Source organism: Ostrea edulis, chromosome 7 (assembly GCF_947568905.1).
Source record: "Ostrea edulis chromosome 7, xbOstEdul1.1, whole genome shotgun sequence".
In the NCBI taxonomy this organism is placed as follows: domain Eukaryota; kingdom Metazoa; phylum Mollusca; class Bivalvia; order Ostreida; family Ostreidae; genus Ostrea; species Ostrea edulis.
In genome coordinates this window covers 72,458,362-72,485,513 of record NC_079170.1, presented here as the reverse complement: position 1 = coordinate 72,485,513, position 27,152 = coordinate 72,458,362, and the positions used below count along the sequence as shown (strand labels likewise).

Below are 27,152 nucleotides of genomic sequence, written 5' to 3'. Positions count from 1 at the left end.
GTGCAAGGTGACTAGTGAGTATCAATTCTCTCACCAGGGGGCGTGTTACGCAAGCTCACATACGTGTGCAACCTCCTTGACGAGGCCTCATTACGTCACCTACGTACTGACGCGGTAAAATAGGCCCCTATATAGCTATGACGTCACAGCCTACTGCACTACATTATAGTCTGGTCCCCACCCCGCCACTCCTTGATCACCCAAAACGAGTGATCAAGGAGTGGCGGGGACCAGACTAACTGCGTTACAGATTTGTACATTATGAGTCCAAGATTATCTGAAATTAAGAACACAAATATAAAAGTATATGGATTATATTGGCGGAAGTTTGATACACTCGAAGCTCGCCGCTTCGTACTTCACCGCATATCAACAAACTTCCACCAGAGTTCGTTTGCTCACAAACCAAATTCGTAGGTGACGTAATGAGGCCTCGACGGGGAGTTTGCGCATATCAAGTGCAGTAGACTGTGACGTCATAGCTAGTGCAGTAGGCTGTGACGTCATAGCTAGTAACAGTGCGACATTTAACTCTGGACACGACAAAAGCAAAAGTCCGGAGTTTCGCCAACCCTTTTATTAAGGATACAAATAAACCCTTCACAAAAAAAGATGGGATTTTATGTTCACAAGACATGCACCAACATTTACACTTGCACCTATTGTAGTTTTTAAGATATTTCACCTGAAATCAAAAAATCCCATGGGATTTTGGAGGGATTTTTAATCCCACTTGGGGGATTTTCACTCCCACAAAAAATCCTATGGGAGAAAAAATATAATTTCTCCCATAGGATTTTAACTCCCATATTTAAACTTAATATGGGATACAATGTCCCATAGGAGGAAATGTCCCATAATGAACATGAAATGGCAGTAAATATCCTATTTGAGCATGAATGGGAATAGATATCCCAAATAAAACACAGGATGGGATTTTTATTCCATGAATATAACAATAAAACAGAAAATTGTATCTTAAAAAGTGTTGTTTGTCATGATTCTTAAAATGTACTTAAAAGCCAAGGCATGGCATTAATTTTTAAATATATATATAGTAATTATAAACTCTTATGTGTAGGCCTATGTGTTTGTGAATAAATGTCTAAAAAACATGAGAGATAATAAAAGATATTAGAGCTCTGCATTACTAAACTTTTCCCCATGCAATTTTAATTGTATACATATAACCCTTGCACAAAAATATCCATATAAAATTGGACGGGACTATATTATTGCAACAAGCAGACAAGAACACTATGAAATACTCATTCACACACGGGCACTGTAAGTTAATGTAAATATATAGTATGTGCATGTATAAATATATATACATGCACATACTACATGTATCTATTTACATCAACTTCCATTGCCCGTGCATTCACATGCAGTTGCTCACATTCACTATTCACAACCCTTCATATGTCGTCAGGTACTAAAATATGTTCACAGGAACCGGTAATTTTGTCTGTATTAATAATAGTGTGGGTATATACCATATACCGTACCATCCCCTAATCAGCTGCTATTGGGGGGGGGGGGGGGGGGGGGGGGGGGGCTACAAGGGCTGATACTTCACTCAAAACTTCGTTTCAAAATAGTTCTTAAAATTATCGTCACCCACCATCCTTGTGGTTTTAGAAAGGGTAGCAGTATTATTACTACAGATTAAATTACCAGTTCCTGTGATATGTTGTTGAATTACGGAATAGGCCTAGCTTACAACTTGTTTACATATTCTAAAATTAGTGTTAAGTGCTTACGGTGAAACATGAACTCTGCTAGGTGATGCTAAGTTGTTTAGTGAACCGAATCAGACATCTCAAATAAGATTCTCGATTATTTAACAACACAAGAATCATTTTACAAAATGCATGCTTCGGTCCATCTTTCCCTCCCTTCTACAATCGTATTCATTCTCAAGTCAAAGTACTTTCTCCGATTGCTACCTTTACATTAAGCGTCGAAAAGACTTTGACAGGCGTGTCCGAATAAACGGTTAACAGACGTCTCGACTCTAGGGAAGTTCGGCTCTAAGTGTTCTAAACATCTCGAGCGATTTTATAGTGATAAACTTATATGATTTTCGACATTTGTGTATCAATGTTTTATTAATATTGTAGACTTTTTTTACTCATAAAGCAAAGCAATGTTATCGCAAATTTTTAGGTCTACTTACAAATGTATTAACCCCGAGATCCGCCACTAATTAGTTACACAAGTTGTGTGGATACAACAGTCTTCACTTATCATTTTAATTTCATTGGATGATAAAATAGATGACGTTAATATTTTGAATACCTTGTATACGCAAATTCAAAAGAATTTAACTATACGATGTTTATTTTTCAAATAATAACTTCAGTGGCGAATGGGCGGATCCCCCGTCCCATTCCCATCCCTCACGCATAGTACTAATTATTTCCCCAGCCACTTAATGACCAGATATACACGACTATTGAATGTAAAGCACTGTTCAGTCATTGTGTACTCCCAATTAATTAACAATCTACCCTCGTAAATCATAATCGTTACGCTTCGTTGGACATGAAACCTTAAATCAATCCATTGACACTACTTAGTCAACGATTTTGTATTGTGATACATTTCTATGATTTCGGACATTTATATATCAGGATTATCTGATTTATTTATCAGTGTTCAAAAATCAAAGTACATGTACCGTTACAACGATTTTATACCTACTTCTTATAATACCCCCCTGGATACGCCACTAGCTAAATTAATTCTGGTGATGCCTATAACAGCGGTACATGTACTCACCTATCATTCTAACTTATTGAAAGTTAAAATAAATGTAGATATAATCTAATGTAAACATTTTGAATACTTTATATATATATATATATATATATATATATATATATATATATATATATATAAAGGCATGCCTTCATCATATGATGTTATGTTTATTAACTTTAGTGGTAGATAACCGAGAACGACACTCCACCCCTACTTCGCACAATTCAATTTCTAATATTGACAAGCGGCCCATTTTGACCAGATAGACATTACCCTTGAACGTAAAACACTGGTCAGTCATTGTGTATTTCTAATTATACAAACTTCATCATTGAATACAGCCACTGACACTAGTCGTGAGTTGATTTTGTACGTGATAAATTCCTAATGATCTTTACTCGTGTGTTTCATTGCTTATTTGGAGTTTTTATTTGTTTGGTTTTTCCCCCTTCTTCTTCTTCTTCAAGAGCAAAGTATTGATATTGCAGTTTAACCCCCTGGAACCGCCAGTTATTAGGTAGACGTATTGTGTTGATCTACTAATTAGGTAAATGAAGTCAATGGATATCTGCGGTAATATTTAGCGTTATTCACTTAATATTAGCTTCCTAACTATATTGAAAGTTGAAATAAACAACGTTAACATTTCGAATACTTTAAATATCTAGGATACATAATCATACGAGGATTATTTTTTAATATTTTGAAATTAGAAAAACAACTTTAGAGGCGGAGGAGCGGAAGCCATCCCTCTTCCTGCAGGATTTATGGTCCAAAATTGACAAAAGGCTCGTTTTGACCAGATAGAAATGGCACTTTCAAACGGAAAATATTGGTCAGTCATTGTGTACTTCCAATTAAAAAAACTACTCCCATTGTAACTCTACTTAGTCCCTGGTATTCTACAATGTACAATTTGAATATTTCATATTTGTATGGTATAAACAGTCACACGATGTTTAGTTCGGAAATTAAAAAAAAATGTAGTGGGGACACTGGTCAGTCATTGTGTATTCCCAATTAACAAACTACCCTTTTAAATCCTACTCGTTACGGTTCGTCAGACACGACAACATCTTGTGGGTGTACTTGTTTATTGTAATTAAGGTCTGCTTCGCAATGAAAACCTGTTATCATTGACAATTAATTGTTATTCCACTTAGTCATCGATTTTTTATGTGATACATTTCTATGATCACGGACATTTATATATATATATCAGGGTTGTCTTGTCAGGGTTTATTTATCATTATTCCAAAAGCAAAGTACTGTTATCACGATTTTATGCCTACTTCTTACCCCTCTGGATCCGCCACTAGCTAGATAATTTTGGTGATGCCTATAACAGCGGTACTCATCTATCATTGTAACATTATTGGAAGTTAAAATACAAGTAAATTTAATGTTAACATTTTGAATACTTTACATATATACATGTTAAGGAATTCATCATATGATGTTTATTAACTTTAGTGGTGGATGACCGAGAGCGAACATCCCCCTCTCCCTCGCACAGTTCAATTTCTAGAATTGACAAGTGGCCCATTTTTACCCTTGAACGTAAAGCACTGGTCAGTCATTGTGTAATTCCAATTAACGAACTTCACCATTGAGTTCTGGCCGTTACGCTTCGTCAGACACTAACCCACTAATACTACCTAGATACTGATTTTGTACGTGATAAATTCCTGTGATCTTTACTAGTATGTTTCATTGTTTATTTGGAGTTTCTATCTGTTTGGGTTTTCTATTTTTTCTTTCTTCAAAAGTAAAGTATTCATATTGCAAATTTAACCCCCTGGATCCGCCACTTTTTAAAAGTACACATATAAATATAATTGTGTTGATCTATAATAATCAGGTAAATGAAGTCAATGGATATCTGCGGTAAAATTCAGCGTTATTCACTTAGCTTCCTAACTATATTGAAAGTTGAAATAGACAACGTTAACATTTTGAATAATTTGAATATTTAGAATAGATAATCGTGCGGTGTTTATTTATGAATATTTTGAAATTTAAAAAAAACCAAAACTTTAGCGGCGGAGGAGCAGAAGCCACCCCTCCTCCTGCAGAATTTATGGTCCAAAATTGACAAAAGGCTCGTTTTGACCAGATAGAAATGGCACTTGAACGGAAAATACTGTTCAATCACTCTACTTAGTCCCTGATATTCTATACAATGTACAATTTGAATACTTCATATATGTACAGGAAATAATCACACGATGTTTAGTTCGGATATAAAAAAAAATATAGTGGCCCAACTGGTCAGTCATTGTGTATTCCCAATTAACAAACTATCCTTTTAAATCCTAGTCGTTACGCTTCGTCGGACACGACAACATAACACATTGACCCTAACCGAACAAGTCTTGTAGTTAAGGTCTTCTGCTCCCAAATGGAAACCTGAATAAGATATCATTAAGGTCTTCCGTTTCCAACGGAAGATTTCGTTGTTCTTGACACTACTTAAATAAAAAAAAAAAATAGTGGTCCCACTAGTCAGTCATTTTGTATTCCCAATTAACAATCTACCCTATTATATTCTACACGTTACGCTTCGTCAGACACGAGATCATAAGCCATTGACCCTAACCTATCTAGTCTAGTATAAATGGGTTTTTTGTTTACTGTAATTCAGGTCCTCCGCTTCCAACTGAAGACCTCATTGTTATCTCTGTTATCATTATGGTCTTCCGCTTCCAAAGAAAGATTTCGTTGTTATTTTTGACACTACCTAGAGACATAATCTCGAACATTTATGTATCGATGATTTGTTGTTTGTTGTAATTTTTTGGTGGAAGCTTTACTGGAGTTGAAATAGTTACGGTTGATATTGGAAATAGATTTTACAATGAAGAACTAATACTGTCTTCATTACTAGGAAAACTTTAGTAGCGGACTGATCAAAGCACCCACCCTTTCCCCAACCCCTCGACCAGCCATCACGTATAGTTCATTTTCCAAAATATATAGATGCAACACTTGATCGTAAAATAGTGATCAATCAATGCATATTCCTAATCAACAAAATACCTTTAAAAGTGCGACATTTAACTCTGGACACGATAAAAGTGCGGAGTTTTTTGTCTATGACAACCACATATTTTCTTCAATAAAAACACTAAAATTTCACTCTGTCATTAAATGTACGTATACGACGCGATCTAATCAAGCCGGCATAGAGGCGCCCCATGCGAAAATTACCCTTATCAAATGTTACGTACTTCGGATTTTTATTGAGCTTAATCCTAAATATTGCACATCTAGATAATTTTCCAAAAATATATGAAACTTTTTACTTGTATCAAAATTCTTTCTGTTTTATATCTTCTAAATTTTATCATAGCGTTAACTAACAGTCTCACTTGCAGAATTAAGGGGTGTGGAGATGGAACCCCCCCCCCCCCCCCCCCCATCATTTCAAAGATAAGAATTTAATGTGCTTGCAATTGATCATTACCTGTAATGCTTCAATATTTTCTCCCGTAAGGGAGGGGGACAACCCCTCCCGAACCACCCTAACCGTGATTTGGTTAGTCCTCAATTGCAAAGCCCTTGTAGTCCAATATCCAGTATCCAGTTAATGTAGGGCTTTTACATGTAATATGTATATCAGATATGTTTCATCCCGTGGGGATCCGGTGTTGTATCATAGACCCCCCCCCCCCCGGAAAAACGGGCCCGGAATTGCGCCCCAGGATATAATTTCCCCCTATGTACAAAATCAGTATAGAGTCTCCCCTTTGGCGGAAAAATCGCCCTGGTATATATATAACAACCCCCCCCCCCCCCCCTGTTTCCGGATTTCATTTGTTATAATAGTTTAAGGAAATAGATATGCGCTCATTAATATTACGATATTCATAAAACAAACAAATATTTTTATTGTAAATACAATATGCTTACCAAAAGACTTTAACGATGGTCAATATAAGTAGGATTTTTCGTAAAAAATCGACTCACTAAGCGCACGGTACTGGTGTCACTTTACGTTACACTTATAACGTCATAAATTGTGGCAAAATATAATCACGAAAGCAACGTCACATTTTAAACAAATTCATTATCTCCAAGCTGTAATATCATAACTAAAGCACATGCATGATTTAATGTTTAAAAATTGAAAATAAATCTTTGTACGTGTATAGTGTACATTCATAAAAATTATGAATTCTTAGAAATACTCCAAAGTATACGTACTGTATTTATTTCACCGTGCCTACAACAGCAGGCATGTCGTATGAAATAAGGGTACCCGTTTCGGTAGGTTTCGTTTTGCTTCGGTAGATTTCGTTTCCTTTCGATTTCGTTTCGCATTTTACAGGTAACCATCCCATGAAATAAGGCTTGCAATTCTTATGAATATGACCTCTGAAAATTTTGAACACAGTAAAAAAAATCAGTTTTGGTTTTTTCTAGGATATATATAGACTTGTTCAAGTCTCTATGTTTAATAATCATTGCTCTCTTTAATACTTTTTATTAATGCCAAACACGGAAGGGGGGGGGGGGGGGTTAAAAACTCCCGTACGTTTCTGTCATCGATCTACATCGATCACGCTCTAGTGGAAAAAAAACAACAACCAGCGCATAGAAAGTATATGTAGTTTTGCGCTTTATAAATGAATAATAATAATAACCACGGTGAGTTGAAGTGAGAGATAAAAACTTCCAAATAATATTACATTTTAACGTTTTAATGTTCACTTTCATTTCTGAATAAACAGTAGAAAAGGTATACAGAGTGTTATTTATACTCGTATGTTTTACTTGCGAATCGGTTAGTTTCAATATATATCATATTTAGTTTTGAAGGGGTGGTCTCGTGAAAACCGTGTGACTTTAGATTTTTTTGTCAGATGTTGAACTTTTGATCTAATGATATTGTTATTCATATGCGGAAATCTTGATTTGTATTCGATAATCTTGATATCTATATGTGGACGGAAATTTTGATTTATATGTGAGAAATCTTGATATCTATATGCGGACGGAAATTTTGATTTATATGTGAGAAATCTTGATATCTATATGCGGACGGAAATTTTGATTTATATGTGAGAAATCTTGATATTCATATGCGAATTTTTTTTATTTTACTCTACGAGAGAGAGAGAGAGAGAGAGAGAGAGAGAGAGGGGCTTCCTCTACTCTTCTGGAGTACCAACGCATGTGGGCGAAATATTCCAGGGGCAATCGCTCACACCCGCCAGAGATCACCTGGGTCCTAAATACAACAGTGAGGTTGTTCAACACGTCACTGATACTCTAACAAGATTTTGACATTCAATTCATTTAATATGTGACTTATGTATATATCTTTCATTCATTGGAAGGGGGGGGGGGGGGTACATAAGATCTAACACGCTATATATATCCACCGTTCTGGTGCCTGTGCTCACATCCAACTCCTAGGGAATGCTACTGGCTGGTGCATGTTGGAAACTGTAGGAGGGTCCACAGTTTGCTCTGTACTTGCTCTTTAAACCAGGTAGCACGCAGGAGACAGCTGAGATGCGCAGAGATCTCTTCCCCCTTAGATGATCACCCGTTCAGGTCCAGGCACTCATGTCCACATAAGGCCCCCTGTGTTGCCCCTACGTTGGTAGTCAAACTGGCCGCCTCCCCAGTTCCCCACAAAAAATTGCACGCGACCCTTTCCGCCATATATGTAAATTTGCACCCTGTTTCTGATTACGATTAATACATATTCAAATTTGTATCACACTTGTTAATCCAGCTAGGTAAGCAGCCTATGGGGGATTACAGGGCAGCCACCCAAGCTTCGACATAGCTACTGGTTTTATTCAGCATATTAGGGCAAGGTCAACTATTCAATTCAGGCAGTAGGCCAAATGTCTCACGGCTGGTAGTGCTGTATATTTATTAAAGTTTAATTTTAGCAGAGTAGCTCCTCTAGTTAAATTTAAGACATCCGAGGTCAGGTCATGGTCAATGAAGTTAATTCTTTTATCAATTTTTGAAATTATGCATTTCACCTACAATCAATATGACTAAATTCATGCGTACATCTAGCATGTGTACATCAACATTATCAAATACGAATCAAATATTATGGAATATAAATCGAGATTTATATAATTATCGAATATAAATAACAAGGTTACCAAATGTAAATAAATAACAAGATTATCGAATATAAATCAAAATTTTCGCATATAAATATTAAGATTATCGAATATAATTAAAATTTTGTCATATATGAATAACAAGATTATCGAATATGATTAAAGAGTTTCGTATATAAATCAAGATTTGTATAATATTGCAACGTTTTACACACCGTAAGTGTATCTGTTCAATGCTGAATTTTTATATGCATACATACAGTACATCGTCGCAAACCACGGGTTATTGTTTCATTCTATTTCACAAACGTATGTGAAATAGAATGAAACAATAACCCGTGGTTTGCGACGATGACATACAGTAGTACATGCAACAAAATGTAGTCTGTACAATTGTCATTTGATAAAGTCAATTAAAGTATATGTACCAGATCTAGAGTAAAACATATCTATGAGATACACATGCAATAGCTTAAATACCTTGTATACTATTTTTAAAAATCATTTTAATTTAGATAATTCAAAAATAATAAAAGCAACATTTTACGTTTTAGCTAGACGTAGGTTGTGTACATTGACGTCGCGTCATTGCGCGACAAAATCACATGGGACATTTATTTGGACATTAAGTATCTTTTCGTTTTCCTAAATGGACGCGGGATAAAATGAAATGTTGTATATTCTATATAGTAAATTTTATGTACTTTCTGTAAGTTATATTCATTAAAATATTCGCGTTGGAATAATGCTTAGAAATAAGACATAAAATGGTAGAATTGTTTAAAAAGCGCGGTATTTGTAGAAAAAGGACATTTCACTGGACACCGATAAAATCAATCTACTTCATGGATATACTCAGAATTTTATAATACTGGTATACATTGTGCTCCACGATACATGTACATTATAAATGTAACAAGGATAGTCAACTTCCCCCTGTATTAGGCGTGCTACTGGTCATGATGATTTGCATTTGCAGTCTATCTACAAACACGGGACACCACTGACAGGCACTGTCTTTGCCATTTTTAAGGTCGCTATATCAATTCTATGAACTAAATGTTTAAAGTAATTGGTTTATGGTTTTTAGATAAGGACGTCACAATCATACACCAATTCTTACGTTATTTGGGACAAAATCAATCATTTTATTAATCTGTGGATAAAGCGTATGCGTATTTCATGTAACGCGGGACAACGAAAAATGACGACATCTGCGTGTATATAACTCCGTTATTGATAATATAATGCGTGTAAATTATATTTTATATAAGCTATTATTATTATTTATATATTTTCCTTGCCATTGATGTATAAGACTTTAATAATCCACAAAATATACAACTGTGTAAACATAGCGGAAACATTTTCTAATGCACGTATGAAAGTAACACCAGTACCGTGCGCGACGTGACTATAAGATGTATAATTAAAATATCTGAAAAGTGAAATAGATGAACTGTATAAATAAAAGTAATTCAATTTTCTCGTTTATTTAAATTAAAAAAATCATTTAAGTTCTTCCCAACTTTACTAATTCAAATGTTAGATACTAGTAAATAACGATAAAGACTTAAGATGTCTGAATGAATTTTGATATACCATTACACGATTTGAGCAATTTCCTTTTTATAAAAAATCATAAGATGATGATTGTTCACGATACACACACACAAAAATAATCAGAAGAATTACTGGGTCTAAATAAGCAAGAGAATTCTAGTAATAGAAATGGAAACAGATACATAGCTAAAATGTAAGAATGGGGGTGTACTGTCATTTAGGGGGAATTTCTATACTGGGACGGTTTTTCTTAGGGGGTTGGGGTTGGACCCGGGTTAATTCTTCGTAAGGGGAAATTCTATTCCAGGCCCATCTTTCCGGGGGGAATGTCTATCCCGGGCCCGTTTTTTCGGAGGAAAAGTCTATGCGGGAGGGGGGGGGGATTTTATGCTTTACAACACCGGGTAGAATAGGTCCTCAGTACTCCTTGCCTGTCGTAAGAGACGACCCAATGGGACAGTCCTTCGGATGAGAACGCAAAAAACCGAGGCCCATTGTCTCAACTTCTGTGGCACGATAAATTCCCTCCCTGCTCTAAGGCCGTAAGCACCGAGCATAGGCCTATGTTTTAGCCCTTCACCGGCAATGGTGACGTCTTCATATGAGTGAAAAATTCTCGAGAGGAAACTTAAACAATATCCTATCAATCAAATCTGAGTGTCTGTTTTCATATCCATGTAACGTGTGTCTCTAGTACTTAATACATTCTAAGGAACTAAAGATCATACACCCAATGTTGGGAATGAACTAAGTAAACTTAATTTGTACACTTTTAATGCGATATAGTTTTAGATTTTTTTTTCATTAATGTATATTAAATATGCGCATGCCAAATATACAGCTTTTAAGAATAAAGATATGCAATCAAAATACTTTAGAGAGTACTGGTGCTAGTTTTCGCAATAAAAAGAAGAAAGAAAAAAGCGGGAGCTTTCATAGGCTTTGTCCCCTGGAACCACCCAGGACTTTGTCCTGGACTTACTGAGGTCTAAAGGCGGTCTTTAGACCCACCCACCCAGCAATTTCTCCGGGCCCCAAACTGAAATATTGCACCCGCCTCTGAATACAATACATAATTCATGGTTATCTTGCCTTAAAATCAACAAATGTAAATTCATGTAATACTACACAATTGTCTATTACTTAAATGTGGCCATTTGCACGGATCTTGAGAGATAATTCAATTATCCCCTAGATTATAACGCGAGAGTCGGAAGGATAGAGCCAGTCAGACAGCAGAAAGGCATGCGCATTTGCACGCGTGTAGATTCTTCTTTTCCAATATAATTTCATACTAGAGCATTACACACCCGTTTTTATTTGTCAAACTGCGTTTTGGAAATCTTAAAATCTTCAATTCAAAATACCCAGTCTAAGCTTCGATGATTCGGGCTGTATGAACTTCGTAATATCAGGGGCGGGTCCAGGAAATGCGGTTACAGGGAGGGGGCGCCACTTTATGAGGCAGGGGGTCCGGGGGCCGCCTTGAGGCCCACAGTGGACCCAGAGCAAAGTGCTGGTGGTGTTCAGGGGGGCGAAGCCCCTGGAAGCTCCGGGATTTTACAGGGCTTGAAATATGTCTCCTATTTAGTCATTTGTGAAATTAATAAAATGACTCAAATTTTATGGGTTTTAGAACAAAATTAAGTTCTCCCAATAAAGTAATGCAAGAAATCAAAAGATTTTGTCATTTATTTCTCCGGGAGTGGAAGAAATTATTGCTTCTTTTATCGTTTAGTACATTTTTTTAAACAAGATACCGCGATTTACCTTAAATTTGAAAATTTTAGGTGGGGGGTTGCACTGAATATAGGTGTATGGAAATGTATAGATCTATGTGCGTGCATTTTAATAACCAATTGGGACTTCGCTTCAGAGTAACACAAACTGGGACTAAAGCATGCAATTCCTAACACTAAAAGCTGGTCTGAATCCCCCCCCCCCCACTCGCTTATATACCCTACAAAATTTACCTGCAATATTACATAGTATTTACTAATGTCAATTTATATACATGTAAGTTCTTTTCATTAAAAACATGGAATTTACAAATGGATGAAAAATACAAATTTCACTACATAGACTTAGGTGTACAAGTGGTTTTCGTCAAGTTTCCGCACTCATTTTTCATCTTGAAAGCTTTCTCCCTGCAAAAACTTGGTGTGTCCTGCTGAAACTTGACATATCTACGTTGTTTTCAAGTAGTTTCCGCAACGAAAATTTGCTGAAAGCTGATCAAGTTTGCGTAAATTTCGGTTTGCAGAAACTGTTCTGTTTTAGTATGCACATTGCTATATTGATAGTCTACCGCAAAGTTTTGATAAGTTTCCGCAATATTTTAGTTCTGTATCAGTTTGTACAATATGGTGTATACCAATTTTCAGCTTTGTGGAAACTTACTGAGACTTTATCATCGCCATGTAATTATAATAGGATGTTTGTGTTGCAATCAATATATAGAATTTTTAAAAAGATAACTGAAAACACTCGGACTAAATGCAAAGACAGCCTGTTACATGTATATTATAATTTGCGGAATGTGTTTTTCCCCTTTCGTTGTTAGTCTCACCCCCTCCGTTTGGAGGGATGGTGGTGGTGGTGGTGTCCATTTGTACTAATGAAGTATCACCTATAAGGTGTCAGTATATTCTGGTAGATTATTGCAATATACATCAGTGGCGGACTTAGAGGTGGCGCAGGCAGAGAAATAAATGACAAAATCTTTTAATTTTTTTAATTACTTTATTGGGAGAACTTAATATTTTCCCAAAAAACCCTTAAAATTTGGGTCATTTTGTTAATTTCACCTTATTAAAATGATAGAAAATACATGTAATACAAATGACTAAATAGGAGAAATATTTCAAGCCCCATAAAATTTGTAAAACCCAGGAGTTTCCGGGGGCTTCGCCCCCTGGGCCCCAACCAGGGCTTCGCCATGGACCCACTGCCTCATAAAGTGGCGCCCCGTAACCACAATTCCTGGACCCGCCCCTGTACATGTAGATATGAGGAGATACTGTCTGTATAAGTTGATAGCTCATCAAACGCACCTCCTGCGATGTGAAAGTGAAAATAGCTGCAATCCTCGCCGGCGGAATTATGGTAAGGTTCAATTTCAGCAACTATTTGCGATAATGTGCTCCACGAAGATTTCCTTAAAGATTACAATTATTCTAAATGAACCCTGTGCTTCCTAATCCCCGTAATGTAGTTCTTGTTCATCAGTGGCGGATCGAGAGGGTTGTAGTCACTCCACTTTACTTCCATAGTTTTAAACAAAACTTGTCATTTTACCAGTTTGAGATATTCACCCATCTTTGGGGCCGGGGCGGAATAGGCACAAACTTGGGTCGCAATCCGCTCATCCTTTAAACAATTCCTGGATGCGCCCTTGCCTGCACAGGCACCTTAAATATGGATATTACTACTCCCCCCCCCCCTTTTTTTCATATTATTTTTGGTGGGAATAATTTCTCTGAAATGTATGAATTCGTAGTCTATTTCATCCCTCTTTCGATTCATGTAATCGTTTCACGCTTTTTTGTAAGCTTTAGAGATTGGCCTTCTACCGGTATAGAGATTGGCCTTCTACCGGTACAATAAAATTCATTTTATTATATACCAGTAGAAGGCCAATCTCTAAATACATGTATCCGTACTTCCGGTGCCTGTCCCCTTGCCCGTGGAGAACAATACGTAGAGTGCACTTGTAAATATATTACCATTTTGTCTGTAATGATATTTACGGGTGTATTCAATACCACCTCTTAATAAAAACACGGGGGGGGGGGGGGGGGGGTGGTATCGTATAGACTCTCATTATTATCATTACAGACAAAATTACCGGTTCCTGTGATTAGACAAATATTGATTTATGTTCACAAAATAAAAATTAAACCAAAATCGGAACCAGGAAAGCTTAATTGATTCCCAACTACATGGAAATGGACATAAGATTTTAATAGTGATATTGTTTAGCTACAGTTCATAATGCATAAGATATAATTGCAAAAGTCTATCTGTTAGTTGGATAATATCTTGTATACAATATAAGAATTTCATAAGTTAACATCATAGCTATATACTAACTAGTATATAGGTCCCTGTTAACATCAACACTGTTCCAAGTATCTGATTTAAATCATTACTTCTTTTTACTGGCTAACAATTTATATTTCTATTAATTTGTCTTGAAAATGAAAAATCCATCGTACCACTGGACCTGTTCATAAAATGAAATTGATCCAACTTCGCCCCAAAATCACAGATTAAACAGTGGCGGATCTAGACCTCACTGTGTGTGTGTGGAGGGGGGGGGGCTTTTTTGGTCAAGAAAAGGAGATATGGTTTTGGTATTAAATGTTAATGAAAATTGAAACATCCATACTTCTTCATTATACTAGCCCGAATATTTAGAAATAATTGTCAAAGTGCACAAATGATCTTACAAAGATTTGGCCTAAAAGCAAAATATGCTTGACCTGGACCATTTAAATTGGCTTTAAAAGTGTTTCAGGTGTTTTCCCCCAAAAAGTCACTAAAATGATTTTAAAAGATTTGAGATGACCTTATAGAAATTAACAAATTTTGCACTAATCAAAATTTATAATCCATAGTTTTGAAATGTTTGAGTGGTATGAATGGTTGGTATGAGTGATTATATATCAATTGTACATCTTACCTTTAAAAGTATATATTATGATGCACTTAATTTCTATTTGTACAAATAAATAAAAAAAAAATTAAGCCTAAAAAAAAATAATTTAAAAAAATTATTATAATTCGAGGATTAATGTGCATTAAATTATACTTTGTTGTACAATATGAAAAAGGTACAAATTAAACAAATATTAGAAAGAGATTACATATCTTAATGATAGTATAAGTTAACCACATTCACTAGCTGCAGAATTGTAGCTCTCTGAGAAAATATTGGGACAGATCTGTACCAATTAATATTTTCTCAGAGAGCTACAGTTCTGCAGCTATGCATTCACATGATTATGAATTTCACAATATTTCATATGAATTTAAACGTAAAAATTAAAATGTATCCTTTGCCTTTGTATTGGGTGATGTACATGTATATTGCAACATAATTTTCAATGTTCATGCTGAGAATTGCTTTGCCATTATTTTCCAAATATTACCATATAAGCCTACAATATTACATATTATGTGTCAAATGAATTATTTATAATATTGACTGAAATAGCATGACATGTTGATCATGATATGAAATGCTTATGAAAGTATTAGATGGCAAATTACAACCTCACAAAGTCATTCACCCAGTAATTGTAGATAAGGAACAATGAGAAACAAAGCCAGGGGCTTGCTGAGCTGTAAAGAACATCCCATGTGTATTATACACAGAGGGATTAGTTGGGGTAAAAGTCACAAGACAAAACCTGGGTACAGATATAAAAAAAAAAATGGACAAAGTGACCATGCAAGGACAAAGTCAATATTAGAAGTTTATTAAAGCATAATAACAAAATGTCACAGGACATAATACTGATTTTTATATAAATTCAGGGGGGAAATCTGTTCCTTTTGTAAAGTTTACAAAAATGCATGTGTAAAATATATGTTATATTTTTTATGAGATTGTTTTTCAATTTTAAACTAAAGATTTTGATAATTATTATTAAATGCTTATTCCTTTTATCATATCTATTGCAAAATATGAATTAAAATAGGATTTTCTTTTACTGATATAGAATACTAATAGGCTTTGTAATCATTGGGTTTACAAATTGCTACACAAGATCTGACATTTTTCACATAGCTTCTGCGTGCATGCATGTCATTTGATTCCATATCAACATATCAATTAATAAGCAAGATTCAAAATGTGAAATTACTTTGAACAAAAAAAAAAAAAAAACACAACAAAAATCTTGATGACTGATAATCTGTAATATGCATGATAGTTCAAATTTTCTTATGAATATATATGTATATCAAATGATATGTCAGAACAATCAATTTGCTATTATTGTACGTACATGTATATGCTTTCATAATTTTGCTGTTGTGTGATAATGAAATATTGTCAAATTAAAAAAAAAATGTGAAATTACAATTTAGTGTCCTTAGGTTTGTAATCAAGAATGAAGGAGTAAATGATAACCCAGTGGTGGATCCAGAAGGGGTGCTGGTTCAGGAAATTTTGCTAAAATAAAGTAAAAATAACACATTTTGAGGGTGGACCCCCTCCCTTGATAACCAAAATTAATGGTAAAATTCCCCTCTCTCAAAAATTCCTGGATCCATCCCTGTAAGCATTAGACAATCATTAATTTGTGATTCCATTATTCATAATTTCTTCATTGGACACATGGAGGCCAACTCTCACATGTATGTATATAGACATAATTCCAATTATTTTGAAAATAAAGAGGTCAAAGTACCAAATTGAATTCAATATAAAATATATAAAGAATATCTTATCATGGATATAAAGATTAAAACATTTCAATCATGTTAATTGATAGATTTTTAGGTCAATTGATTCTCTCATGTGACCTATTGCTAGTGGTCAGCTTCTGTTGTGACAGTAAACAAAACATCAAGCTTGTAAATATCATGATTCCTAGGGTAGAAATTCTGACTCCAGGAGGAACCAAACTTGATATATAGTGTTTATGTGTAAAACATTTAAATTTAGATAACATCTTCCTTAATGCTATTGATGCTTTTAGGTAGAACAGGTAATTGTAAATTTCATGACCTCGATCAGTGATAATAATAATAAAATTTATATACATGCAGCCTTATATAAAACAGTTTATTACTCTAAGGTGTTTTACAAGGGCAAGAAGAGGAAATGCAACAATAAAATAGAATTAAATGACATTATGACAACTTATACATGTATCTGTAAATTAAATTATCAAAATAAAACACTATGATTAAGATCAATAGCTAAAAGTTGGTTGGTTTTTGGGTGGGTTTTTTTTTTTTTTTTTGGTATTTGATAATTAAAAACGCAGTTTATATATACATGTTAGAATCTAAAGGTTTTGATACTAGCTTTAAAATAGATGGAACCAAAATGGTCATAGTAATTACATGTCTTTATGATTTAAAAGAATCCTTCTTTAATTTTGTTGACACTAGAATATTATAAATGATGGATGCATTGTCAAGAAAAACAGAAAGAGATGTACAAAAATTGTGACACTTGCAACTCCAGGGTTCTGATTCAAGGTCAGATCCAAATAGTGTTAAAAGTGTATATCAAGTTTATAATTGTAAAATGTTTCATCAGTATAGATGATTTTGGGGGAATGAATTACACCTTATATTATACTTCTACTGAATATTAGAATTTAGCATATAAATGCATGCCTAGAGCAAGAAAAGTTACTGTATTATATAGATTTCATTCATATTGAGGTTAGTAATACTTTTAACTAAATAACTCAGGTGACTGGTAAGGTCAGTGTCTTGTTGATATTTTTGATGTGTGTATGCATGTACGTGTATGTGTGCGTGTGTGTGTGAAATACAAAAAAATCCAGAAAGATTTGTTTCAGAGTTTTGAGTAGTGATCAGTTTTAGCAATCATCAACAGCTAGGGTATGAATCTGTACACTCATCTTTGTTAATTTCTAAAAAGACTTAAATTGCATTTCAAAAGTAGTCAAGTGTTATGTGAAGAAGATTTGAGGAACAGATGTTCCTGCTGAATGTGTGTGATCATACATTTGGGGTGTCAATGGATGGAAAATCATCTGAAGATTGAAGTTTTGAAGAAATTGAAATACTTTTTTGAATATTAATCAATCTTATTTTCATTCTAAAATCATGTACTCAAAGGAATTTTCTTTCAATTACATATGTAAGTGCAATAAATTGAATTATTTTTCTATTTCTGACTTACATTTAAAACAGTTATGTTTGTCATTTTGTTTCTCAAAGTAGAAAATATTTTCATGTAGATTTTTCTTCCAAGATTATTATTCCTTAGATTTCAATTTAGAACATTCAAGTAAAAGAAAATAAGACTCTAAAAAAGGAGGTCTCCATGTGAATTGAGAGAAAGAAACGGAAATTATAAATTCTGTGGTGACATTAAATTTCATTTCATAATTTTGCCAGCTATAAAATAAGGTACATGTATGATATGAGATTCAGGGTGGTACATTTATGTGCATACATGTACCTTGTATCTCCAATTGAAAATTGATTGCTTTAAATCAATTTCAACATTATGAATATCCTACAAAAGTAAAACATAATGAGATTTAAAGTTTAAAAAACACATTGTTTCACTCCTGAAACCTTGACCTCACATGCATATATATTGGTATTTAGTGTTGGTAGGTTTTGGTTCTTTTGGGGTGGATTTTGGATAATGTAGTGAATTTCAGTTAGTTGTAGCACAGTAACATGGAGTGAGCTTGCTTGCTTCCTGATATCTAGTCAATCACTTTTTAAGACATACATATTTTCAAACTCGCATTGCACATATTTGTTTACATTTTTGTTAGAAGTGTTTTATATCCTCATTATATATCTCATCTTCATATATAGATGTGTATATTGTTTGCAAAAAGAGGAGACATCTAAATTCCTAATAAAAATGATAATTACATTTAAATCATAATTGTGCACTTCATGTACTTTTTACATGCAAATTCATTTCATATAATTATATGGTTTTTGTACTTTCTGTCCATATCTGTAAGTCTGTCTGTCACAAAGTCTTAAATTGTGCATTAAAATGCTTCTCCTCCTGTATGGATTATCTGATAAACTTGAAACTTTGTACAATGCTTCATTGCCATTTGCAGATGTGCACATTGTTGGGAGAGGATTTATTGTTATCCTAAAAGTTATAGTGGTTCGATCCAAGAGGGATGCGGGTGTAAAATAGCTTGTGACCATTTCTCCTAGTTGCAAACAATATTGGAGAGTCTTGAATTTTTTTTTTTACAATACTTCATTATCATTTAATGATGTCTAGATTTCTCTGACCCAGGAATCTAATATTTTCCTAAAATCTACAGTGGATCAAAAACAAGTATTTTTAAGTGTTGTTTTTTTTTACCCTTTATTGAATAATCTTTGTAAAATTGCATGTGCAAAAGTAAAGATGCTTTGAAAATTCAATTACAAAATTAAACATTTCACTGGTTTGTTAAGGTACTCACTACACTAAAGCTTTATGACACTATGTTACAAGATGGCGATTTAAATGTTTTGGGAAAGTATTTGTATCGATCGATTTATTCGTCTATAACACGGTAGCTAAGTGGTTAATTAATAAAGCATTGGACAAGAGACAGACAGACAGAGAGAGAGAGAGAGAGAGAGAGAGAGAGAGCATTGGGCTGGTGAACTACAGATCTTGAGCTCAAATCCACCAGTCTTTTGTTCATGTGTTGAAATACACACTTATTGTATATCTTCTGGATCTTTTTTAAAATATTAAATCAATTTGTACTGATTTGAGAAACTATTTCCCGGTGTAGTGAGCCACCTTAAATGTAAACATAAAAAGACTCCAGTCTTTGTTTACATAACGCAGAATGAAGGCTAAAATATTGCTTTTATTCCTGCATCCAGAAGGTTAAAATTTTGGCTGTCAACACAGATTTAGTCATACTTTTCATGTTTAACATTAAAAAAAAAATGAAAACAAAATTTTCAAAAGAAAAAACAAAAACGTAAACGTCCTGCTTGAGAATTTTTCACTTGTATGGAGACGTCACCATTGCCAGTGAAGGGCTGCAAAATTTAGGTCTATGCTCGGTGCTTATGCCCCTTTGAGCAGGTGTGGATTAATATTGTGTCACACATTTAGGTAATGTCATATAACTGTAAACAATGTCTCTAGAGGATTTGGGTGTTGCTCAACCGGAAATTTAATAAATTAATGCATAAGATTGGGTCATACTTCTTTTTGGACTAGAACATCCAGGACTGAACTTTCTTAAGGTCGAGATGTCTGTTAACCGTTTATTCGTATTTACCTGTCAAAGTCTTTTTGACGCTTAAGGTATAGGAGAAAGTACTTTGACTTCAGAATGAATGTGATTGTCAGAGGGAGAATGATGGACCGAAGCATGCATTTTGTAAAATGATTCTTGTGTTGTTAAATCTTCGAGAATCTTGTTGGAGATGTCTGATTCGGTTCACGAAACAACTAAGCATCATCTAGCAGTAGCAGATTTCACCGTAAGCACTTAATTAACACTAATTTTAATATATTGTAAACAAATTGTAACTGTAAGCTAGGCTATTCCAAAATTCCACAACATATCAGAGGAACCGATAATTTAGCCTGTACATAATGATAAGAGTAGGGGTATATACCACACACCCCTAATAAAAGCACTGGGATTACTGAATCAGAATGACAATTGGGGTGGGTGACGATAAAAGCAGAATTTTCGAATTATTCCTTTTGGGTTATTTTTTTCATTGGGGATGGTACCATAAGGCGTACTATTATTATTACAGACAAAAATACCGGTTCCTGTGAATATTCACACCTGACGACCTGTAAAGGGTTGTCAATAGTGAATATGAACAGCTGCATGTAAATAAGTTAGTGTTCTAACTGCATAATTTAATACCGTTCAATTTTATTCTGATATTTTTGTGATAGGGTTATATGTATACATTTAAAATTGCATGGGAAAGAGTTTAGTAATGCAGAGCTCTAATATAATTTAATTTCTCATGTTGTTTAGACATTTATCCATTAACACATGTATAGGTCTACATAATTTAGGAGTGTAATTACTAGATATAAAGTTAATGTCATTCCTTAGCTTGCAAGTACATTCTTAAGAATCATGACAAACAACACTCTTTAAGATACAATTTTCTGCTTTATTACTGTATTCATGGGATAAAAGTCCCCATCCTGTGTTTTATTTGGGATATTTATTCCCATTCATGCTCAAATAGGATATTCACTGCCATTTCATGTTCATTATGGGACATTTCCTCCTATGGGACATTGTATCCCATTTTAAATTTAAATACGGGAGTTAAAATCCTATGGGAGAAATTATATTTTTTCTCCCATGGGATTTTTGGTGGGAGTGAAAATCCCCCAAGTGGGATTAAAAATCCCTCCAAAATCCCATGGGATTTTTTGATTTCAGGTGAAATATCTTAAAAACTACAATAGTTACAAGTGTAAATGTTGGTGCATGTCTTGTGGACATAAAATCCCATCTTTTTTTGTAAAGGGTTTATTTGTATCCTTAATAAAAGGGTTGGCGAAAGTCCGGACTTTTGTCGTGTCCGGAGTTAAATGTCGCACTGTTTAGTGTAGTGCGAGGAGCACACGAAAGTCTGGGAGGAGAATGTAGTGAGTATATTCGTTGTTTTCTTTCTGTCACGTCTTTAATCTAAATATCAAGCATTATAAATTGTCCATGATGAATTCATAACTATTCAGGTTTGATTTCTTCTATATCCTACAATAGGCATATACAATATCCGACCATATAGGCTAGCTGGTGGGATTTCGAAGTATTCAAACCGAAAGTAGATTTTGAATTATGTTTGTGTTGTGCACCGGTCATATCAATCTCTCATACAGAGTTGTCGATCCTTACAGTGCATTGTGAGCACTGTAAGGGTCGACAACTCTGTATGAGAGATTGCGGTCATATGTAACCGTGTTGCATGCCTTCCCCTTTAAGTATTTAGTTTGTATTATTTATTTACAAGTATTTAATTGTTTTATCAATACTTAATTTTAGATTATTTTAAGTTTAAAAACACTTCAAAGTAGATCTAACACATTATCACACATATATTCAGCATATGTATATGATTGGATTTATTTACGAATTATGGGCAGACAATGGGCAATATTAATGTACAAATTTTATGATTTGAGACATATACAAAAGACATACATGTATGCAACATCGTTTTGTTAATGAAATCCAGTTTAGATTGATTGTGAGTGGAGGGGATATAGGGGTCAAAACGAAACAAAAATTATGAATTCCGTGGACCCTGCCTCTCTGGGAATTGAGGGGTGTGGTCAAAACCATCAAAATATATGTAATTTTCATTACTTCTGGACATGAAGCAGTCAAACTGGGCGTGGTTATAATGAGCAATGAGCTCTGTACGAAAAACTGTGAAATTTTGACCCCTAAGTGGATATAAGTTGGTCATATATCAGTATACTGAAAATGAATTATATCGTAGAGAATCTTATGAGAAATTTAGTGTTCTTGGGTGCAGACCCTGGGTAGGGCTTAGTTAATTATTTGTTGAAAATGTAATAATAATTTAGAAATGATCTCTACTCCTAGACACCAAGCAGGCCAACTGTTTGCATTATTAGCTATAATGAACATGAACAATAAGCCCTCTTTGAGAACTATAAAAAATAATATTCCTTTTAGAAATCCTTGATGAAACCATATACATATGTCAATTTGATATATCCCTGTGAGCTCGAAATAAAGGACACCACAGAGTCGTCCACTTCTGCTTCATACTTAGATATTTTATTGAAAGTAGACATTAACGGCAAACTGACATCTTAACTATATGACAAACGGGATGGTTTCAGCTTCTCGATCATCAACTTCCCATATTTATGTAGCAATATTCCATTATCACCTGCATATGTGTTTATATATATCTCAACTGATTCGATATGCAAGAGCTTGTTCTGCGTATAGTCAGTTTTTAAATCGAGGCAAGCTACTGACAAACAAGTTGATAGTACAGGGGTTTCAACAGTCTCGATTGAAGTCAGCATTTCGTAAATTCTATAGTCGGTATGACGATCTTGTTCGTCAATACAACCTATCATTGGATCAAATGATGCCTGACGTGTTTCATACCGATTATTAAGTCGTTCTTGGCACACTGATTTTGACCACGGATAACTCCGTTTACTTGATCAGGATATAGGGCTCACCGCGGATGTGACCGGTCGACAGGGGATGCATACTCCTCCTGGGCACCTGATCCCACCTCTGGTATTTCCAGGGGTCCGTGTTTGCCCAACTGTCTATTTTGTGTTGCTTGTGGGGGTTGTAAGATTGATCGCTGTTCGTTATATTCGCCTTTCATATACGAGTTAAAGCATTAAAGTTTAATTCAAATTAGTGCATGCTAAGTTTGAAGTATTCATTTTCTTTTTTTAATTTTGTAGAATAACATGGCACAGGCGCAAGCACAAGATGTCATCCGCTGTCAGTATTGTGAAGACGAGCCCGCTCTCTTCCAATGTCTTCCTTGTGGAGATGAACTTTGCTCCAAATGTAAAGTCTTCCATCTTAAAAGCAAAGTTCCTTCTGGACATAAAATAATTTCTTTCTCAGAGAGTCTTCATGCATCCAACATTATGAAGATGTGTGAACAACACCCAACAAAACCGTACGAGGTTTGCTGTGAGGATTGCCAAGTCCCTGTCTGTGTAATCTGTATTGAGGAAACGCATGGAAAACACAACATAGGAAAGATGGAGAACCTGTATGAAGAGCAGAAGGCCAGCATGGTAAAAGAACTACATCAAATAAAGAACCAGTTCAAATTGCAAGTCGTTCAAACTCTGACAGTAGCAAAATCTGGGAAATCCATGTTAAAGAAAAGCCATGAGACGTTGAGATCAAGAATGAGTGAAGAAGCGAAACAACTCATCGACCAAATTACTGCCATGTTGAACAAAACCCTCCAAGAATCCAAAGATGATGAGGAAAAAGAGGAAGCCGAGATATCGCAATATGAAACAAAATTGGAAGAGTTCCTTCAACAGCTCGAGGAGATCATTGAGAAATACATAAATCTCACAGAAAATGGCAACCCCGCGGATTTAATCTTATACCGGCAGCAAAATCCACACACAGTTCAGAATTTAACAATTCCTGACAGAATTGAAATAACACCTCCCTCTTTTAAATCTGGGAAATTGCTGGATATGACACAAATCAGATTTTTTCAAGACAAAGATAGCATATCAGAAAGTGGGAATACCTGCTATCACAGATGATAGGGCTCAGTCGTTGAAACAAAAGCAACTAAACAAAAAGTTGCTTGTAACACCAGAGCTATTGCATAAGGTAGATATCAAGAACAAAAGGAATGAATTATATCACGTGGAGTGCATTGATGAAAAAAAGCTTATATTAGTGGAAGTGGTCGTGGTATACTCTTGATTGACACTTTAGGAAAAGAGCTTGAAAACGTCATCACTGAGGTTCAACCTCGGGGTCTTGCTGTAATGATTGATGACAGTTTGATATTTTCCACTGGAAGTAAAAGAACCATCCTTAAAGTATCTCATGATAAAAAGATGTCGACGCTTGTGAAGGACAAATATGATCTAAGAGGACTGTGCTGTACAAAATCAGGAGACATCCTGGCCTGCACAGGCCCTGGTGATACAGCTAGAGTTGTCCGATACAGAAGCAGCGGAGAGAAGATTCAGGAGATCATGTACGACCACAACGGTAAGAAGCTTTATAGTAATTCACGGTGTGTCTGTGAGAACATTAACGGGGATGTATGTGTGGCTGACTTGTCAGGTCCTGATAAACTGGTAGTGGTCAACATGGATGGAGAATTCCGATTTCACTATGACGGGAAAACTGGGCATCTGAGAAAGAAGACCTTTACGCCGTGTGAGATAGCCACTGACAGTCTGGGACACATCTTGATCTCGGATTATATGAATAATGTCCTGCATCTAATCAGCAAGGACGGGGAATTCATCTCTTTCCTTTTTATACCGGATGTTCTCGGTCCATATGGACTATCCATCGACAAGTCGGACAACCTGTGGTTAGGGGAAAGCCAAAAATCTTGTGTCAAAATATATAAGTTTTTAGGCTGAAGAATTAGATTTTAAAAAAATCTCACCAGACATCAGTGGTTGCATCCGGGACATTATTATTGCCTTTGATATCTTTACAAATTGTATTAAATGATAGTCATTTCCTCATGCATGTGTTGTAGTTGAATACAGTTGTTGCTAAAATACGGATCGGAACACGAGACGGAACGGAACGGAAAATATTGTATGCAATAATGTTATGAGGAGGTCAGCATTTTGCAAAATAAAAGGTTTATCATAACACGGGAGGCAGACATTACAGAGAGAGAGAGAGAGAGAGAGAGAGAGAGAGAGAGAGAGAGAGCGGAAAGTCACCCACAGAATCCACCGATTCATATACTTCATACTAATGCATATGTATTTTAAAATCATTAACGTACCAAGAAAAATATTAATAAAGAAAAAAAAAAATTAAGCATCCTGAAAAAGACTTGAATTTTCTAATTTTATACGCAAAAAATACCAAAACATAGTCTTCTTATACCGAACTTGCTTATATTTGTAATTTAGTTCTACACCTGGTGTAATACATGTACATGTATGTATTCATGTATAATGTCAAATTTTAAAGCGAACGAGTCGGAGTCCGGTGTGTATAAAAGTTTTGTCTCATTTTGGATGAATTTATGTGAAAGTTCGTACATTGAGCCTACCGATATCCTGCGGATTAGTGTTGAACCCGAAGAGATACAGCGGGAAAGAAAGATTGAAACAGAACCAATGAAAACTAAGGCGAAGTTTACCATCCATAGTATGAGGAATTAACAGATATGAAATAGCTAAAAGACTAACAGATAATTTATGGTTATAAGATAAAATTGTTTTACCGCTTGTCAATTCCCAATATTTTTATTTTAATCAAAACAAAGTATTTTCTTCCGATGTTTGGTGTTATCTTAGCTACATTAATGATTCTAATTCTGTTCCGTTCCGTCTTCCGTTCTGTTTTCTGTTCCGCCTTTTAGCAACACCCCATGAATACAGGTAAATATAGTTCGTCTATTATATTGACTGGGAATTCTAATAGAATAAAAAGAAAAGAAAATGTTTGTAAATTCATCCTGATGAACAACGCCTTCAACGTTTATAAGTACGTGCACGGACTAGAATAAATTCATCATGGACATTGAGCAAGTAAATCCAGAATAAATTCATCATGGACATTGAGCAAGTAAATCCAGAATAAATTCATCATGGACATTGAGCAAGTAAATCCAGAATAAATTCATCATGGACATTGAGCAAGTAAATCCAGAATAAATTCATCATGGACATTGAGCAAGTAAATCCAGAATAAATTCATCATGGACATTGAGCAAGTAAATCCAGAATAAATTCATCATGGACATTGAGCAAGTAAATCCGTCCAATTTGGGAATTTACTAGGCAGTGTCTCAGACAATTCTTTCGTGAGGACTGATTTAGATATCAAGTTTTCATGAAGAATTTGAAGCACGATACATGAATGAATTTTTTTTTACTGAAAATGATCACAAAATATATGCGTCCATCCCCGCGGATTAAAATTTAAAATCGATAACAAATTGAGATGTTAAAATCAATTATTTTCCCATTAAACCTTTCGGTAGTAAATGTGGGCGTCACCGAAGTTTGTCTATGTAACAGATGCTAGACACAGGGTTATTAAACATGACTGGATGAAATTAAAATATATATTTACTCCTAAATTAGATTGCAGCATGTGTACTTGGAAATTCTACTAGTTTTACTCTGGATTTCATTATCAAAATAGAGTAAAGCACTGGATTTTTCGGGGTTTTGTCCATGGGACTTACCTAGGCCCAACCCTAAAATCGGCCCAGTTTCTCAGATTTTGTAAACGTCCCTCAGATTTTGTCCACGTCCCTCTGAACTGAAATCCTAGA

General features: G+C 34.9%; 2 protein-coding genes across 4 annotated transcripts; both read left to right on the top strand.

Moving 5' to 3' along the window:
- Positions 1-25,374, top strand: LOC125657168 (E3 ubiquitin-protein ligase TRIM71-like). 3 transcript variants are annotated; one of them, XM_056145303.1, is made up of 2 exons: positions 1-14; positions 23,587-25,374. In XM_056145303.1, exon 2 carries the CDS (start codon positions 23,593-23,595, stop codon positions 24,421-24,423), a length of 831 nt encoding a protein of 276 aa, XP_056001278.1. In that variant the 5' UTR covers positions 1-14; positions 23,587-23,592; the 3' UTR covers positions 24,424-25,374. The 3 variants fall into 3 exon arrangements, with proteins under 3 accessions (XP_056001278.1, XP_056001279.1, XP_056001280.1); XM_056145304.1 differs by having other exon boundaries at positions 1-18; XM_056145305.1 differs by lacking the exon at positions 1-14 and adding an exon at positions 21,725-21,768.
- Positions 24,727-25,266, top strand: LOC130048759 (tripartite motif-containing protein 2-like). Its single transcript, XM_056145807.1, has one exon. The coding sequence runs from the start codon at positions 24,727-24,729 to the stop codon at positions 25,264-25,266; it is 540 nt and encodes a 179-aa protein (XP_056001782.1).
- Positions 25,375-27,152: the final 1,778 nt, after the last annotated feature.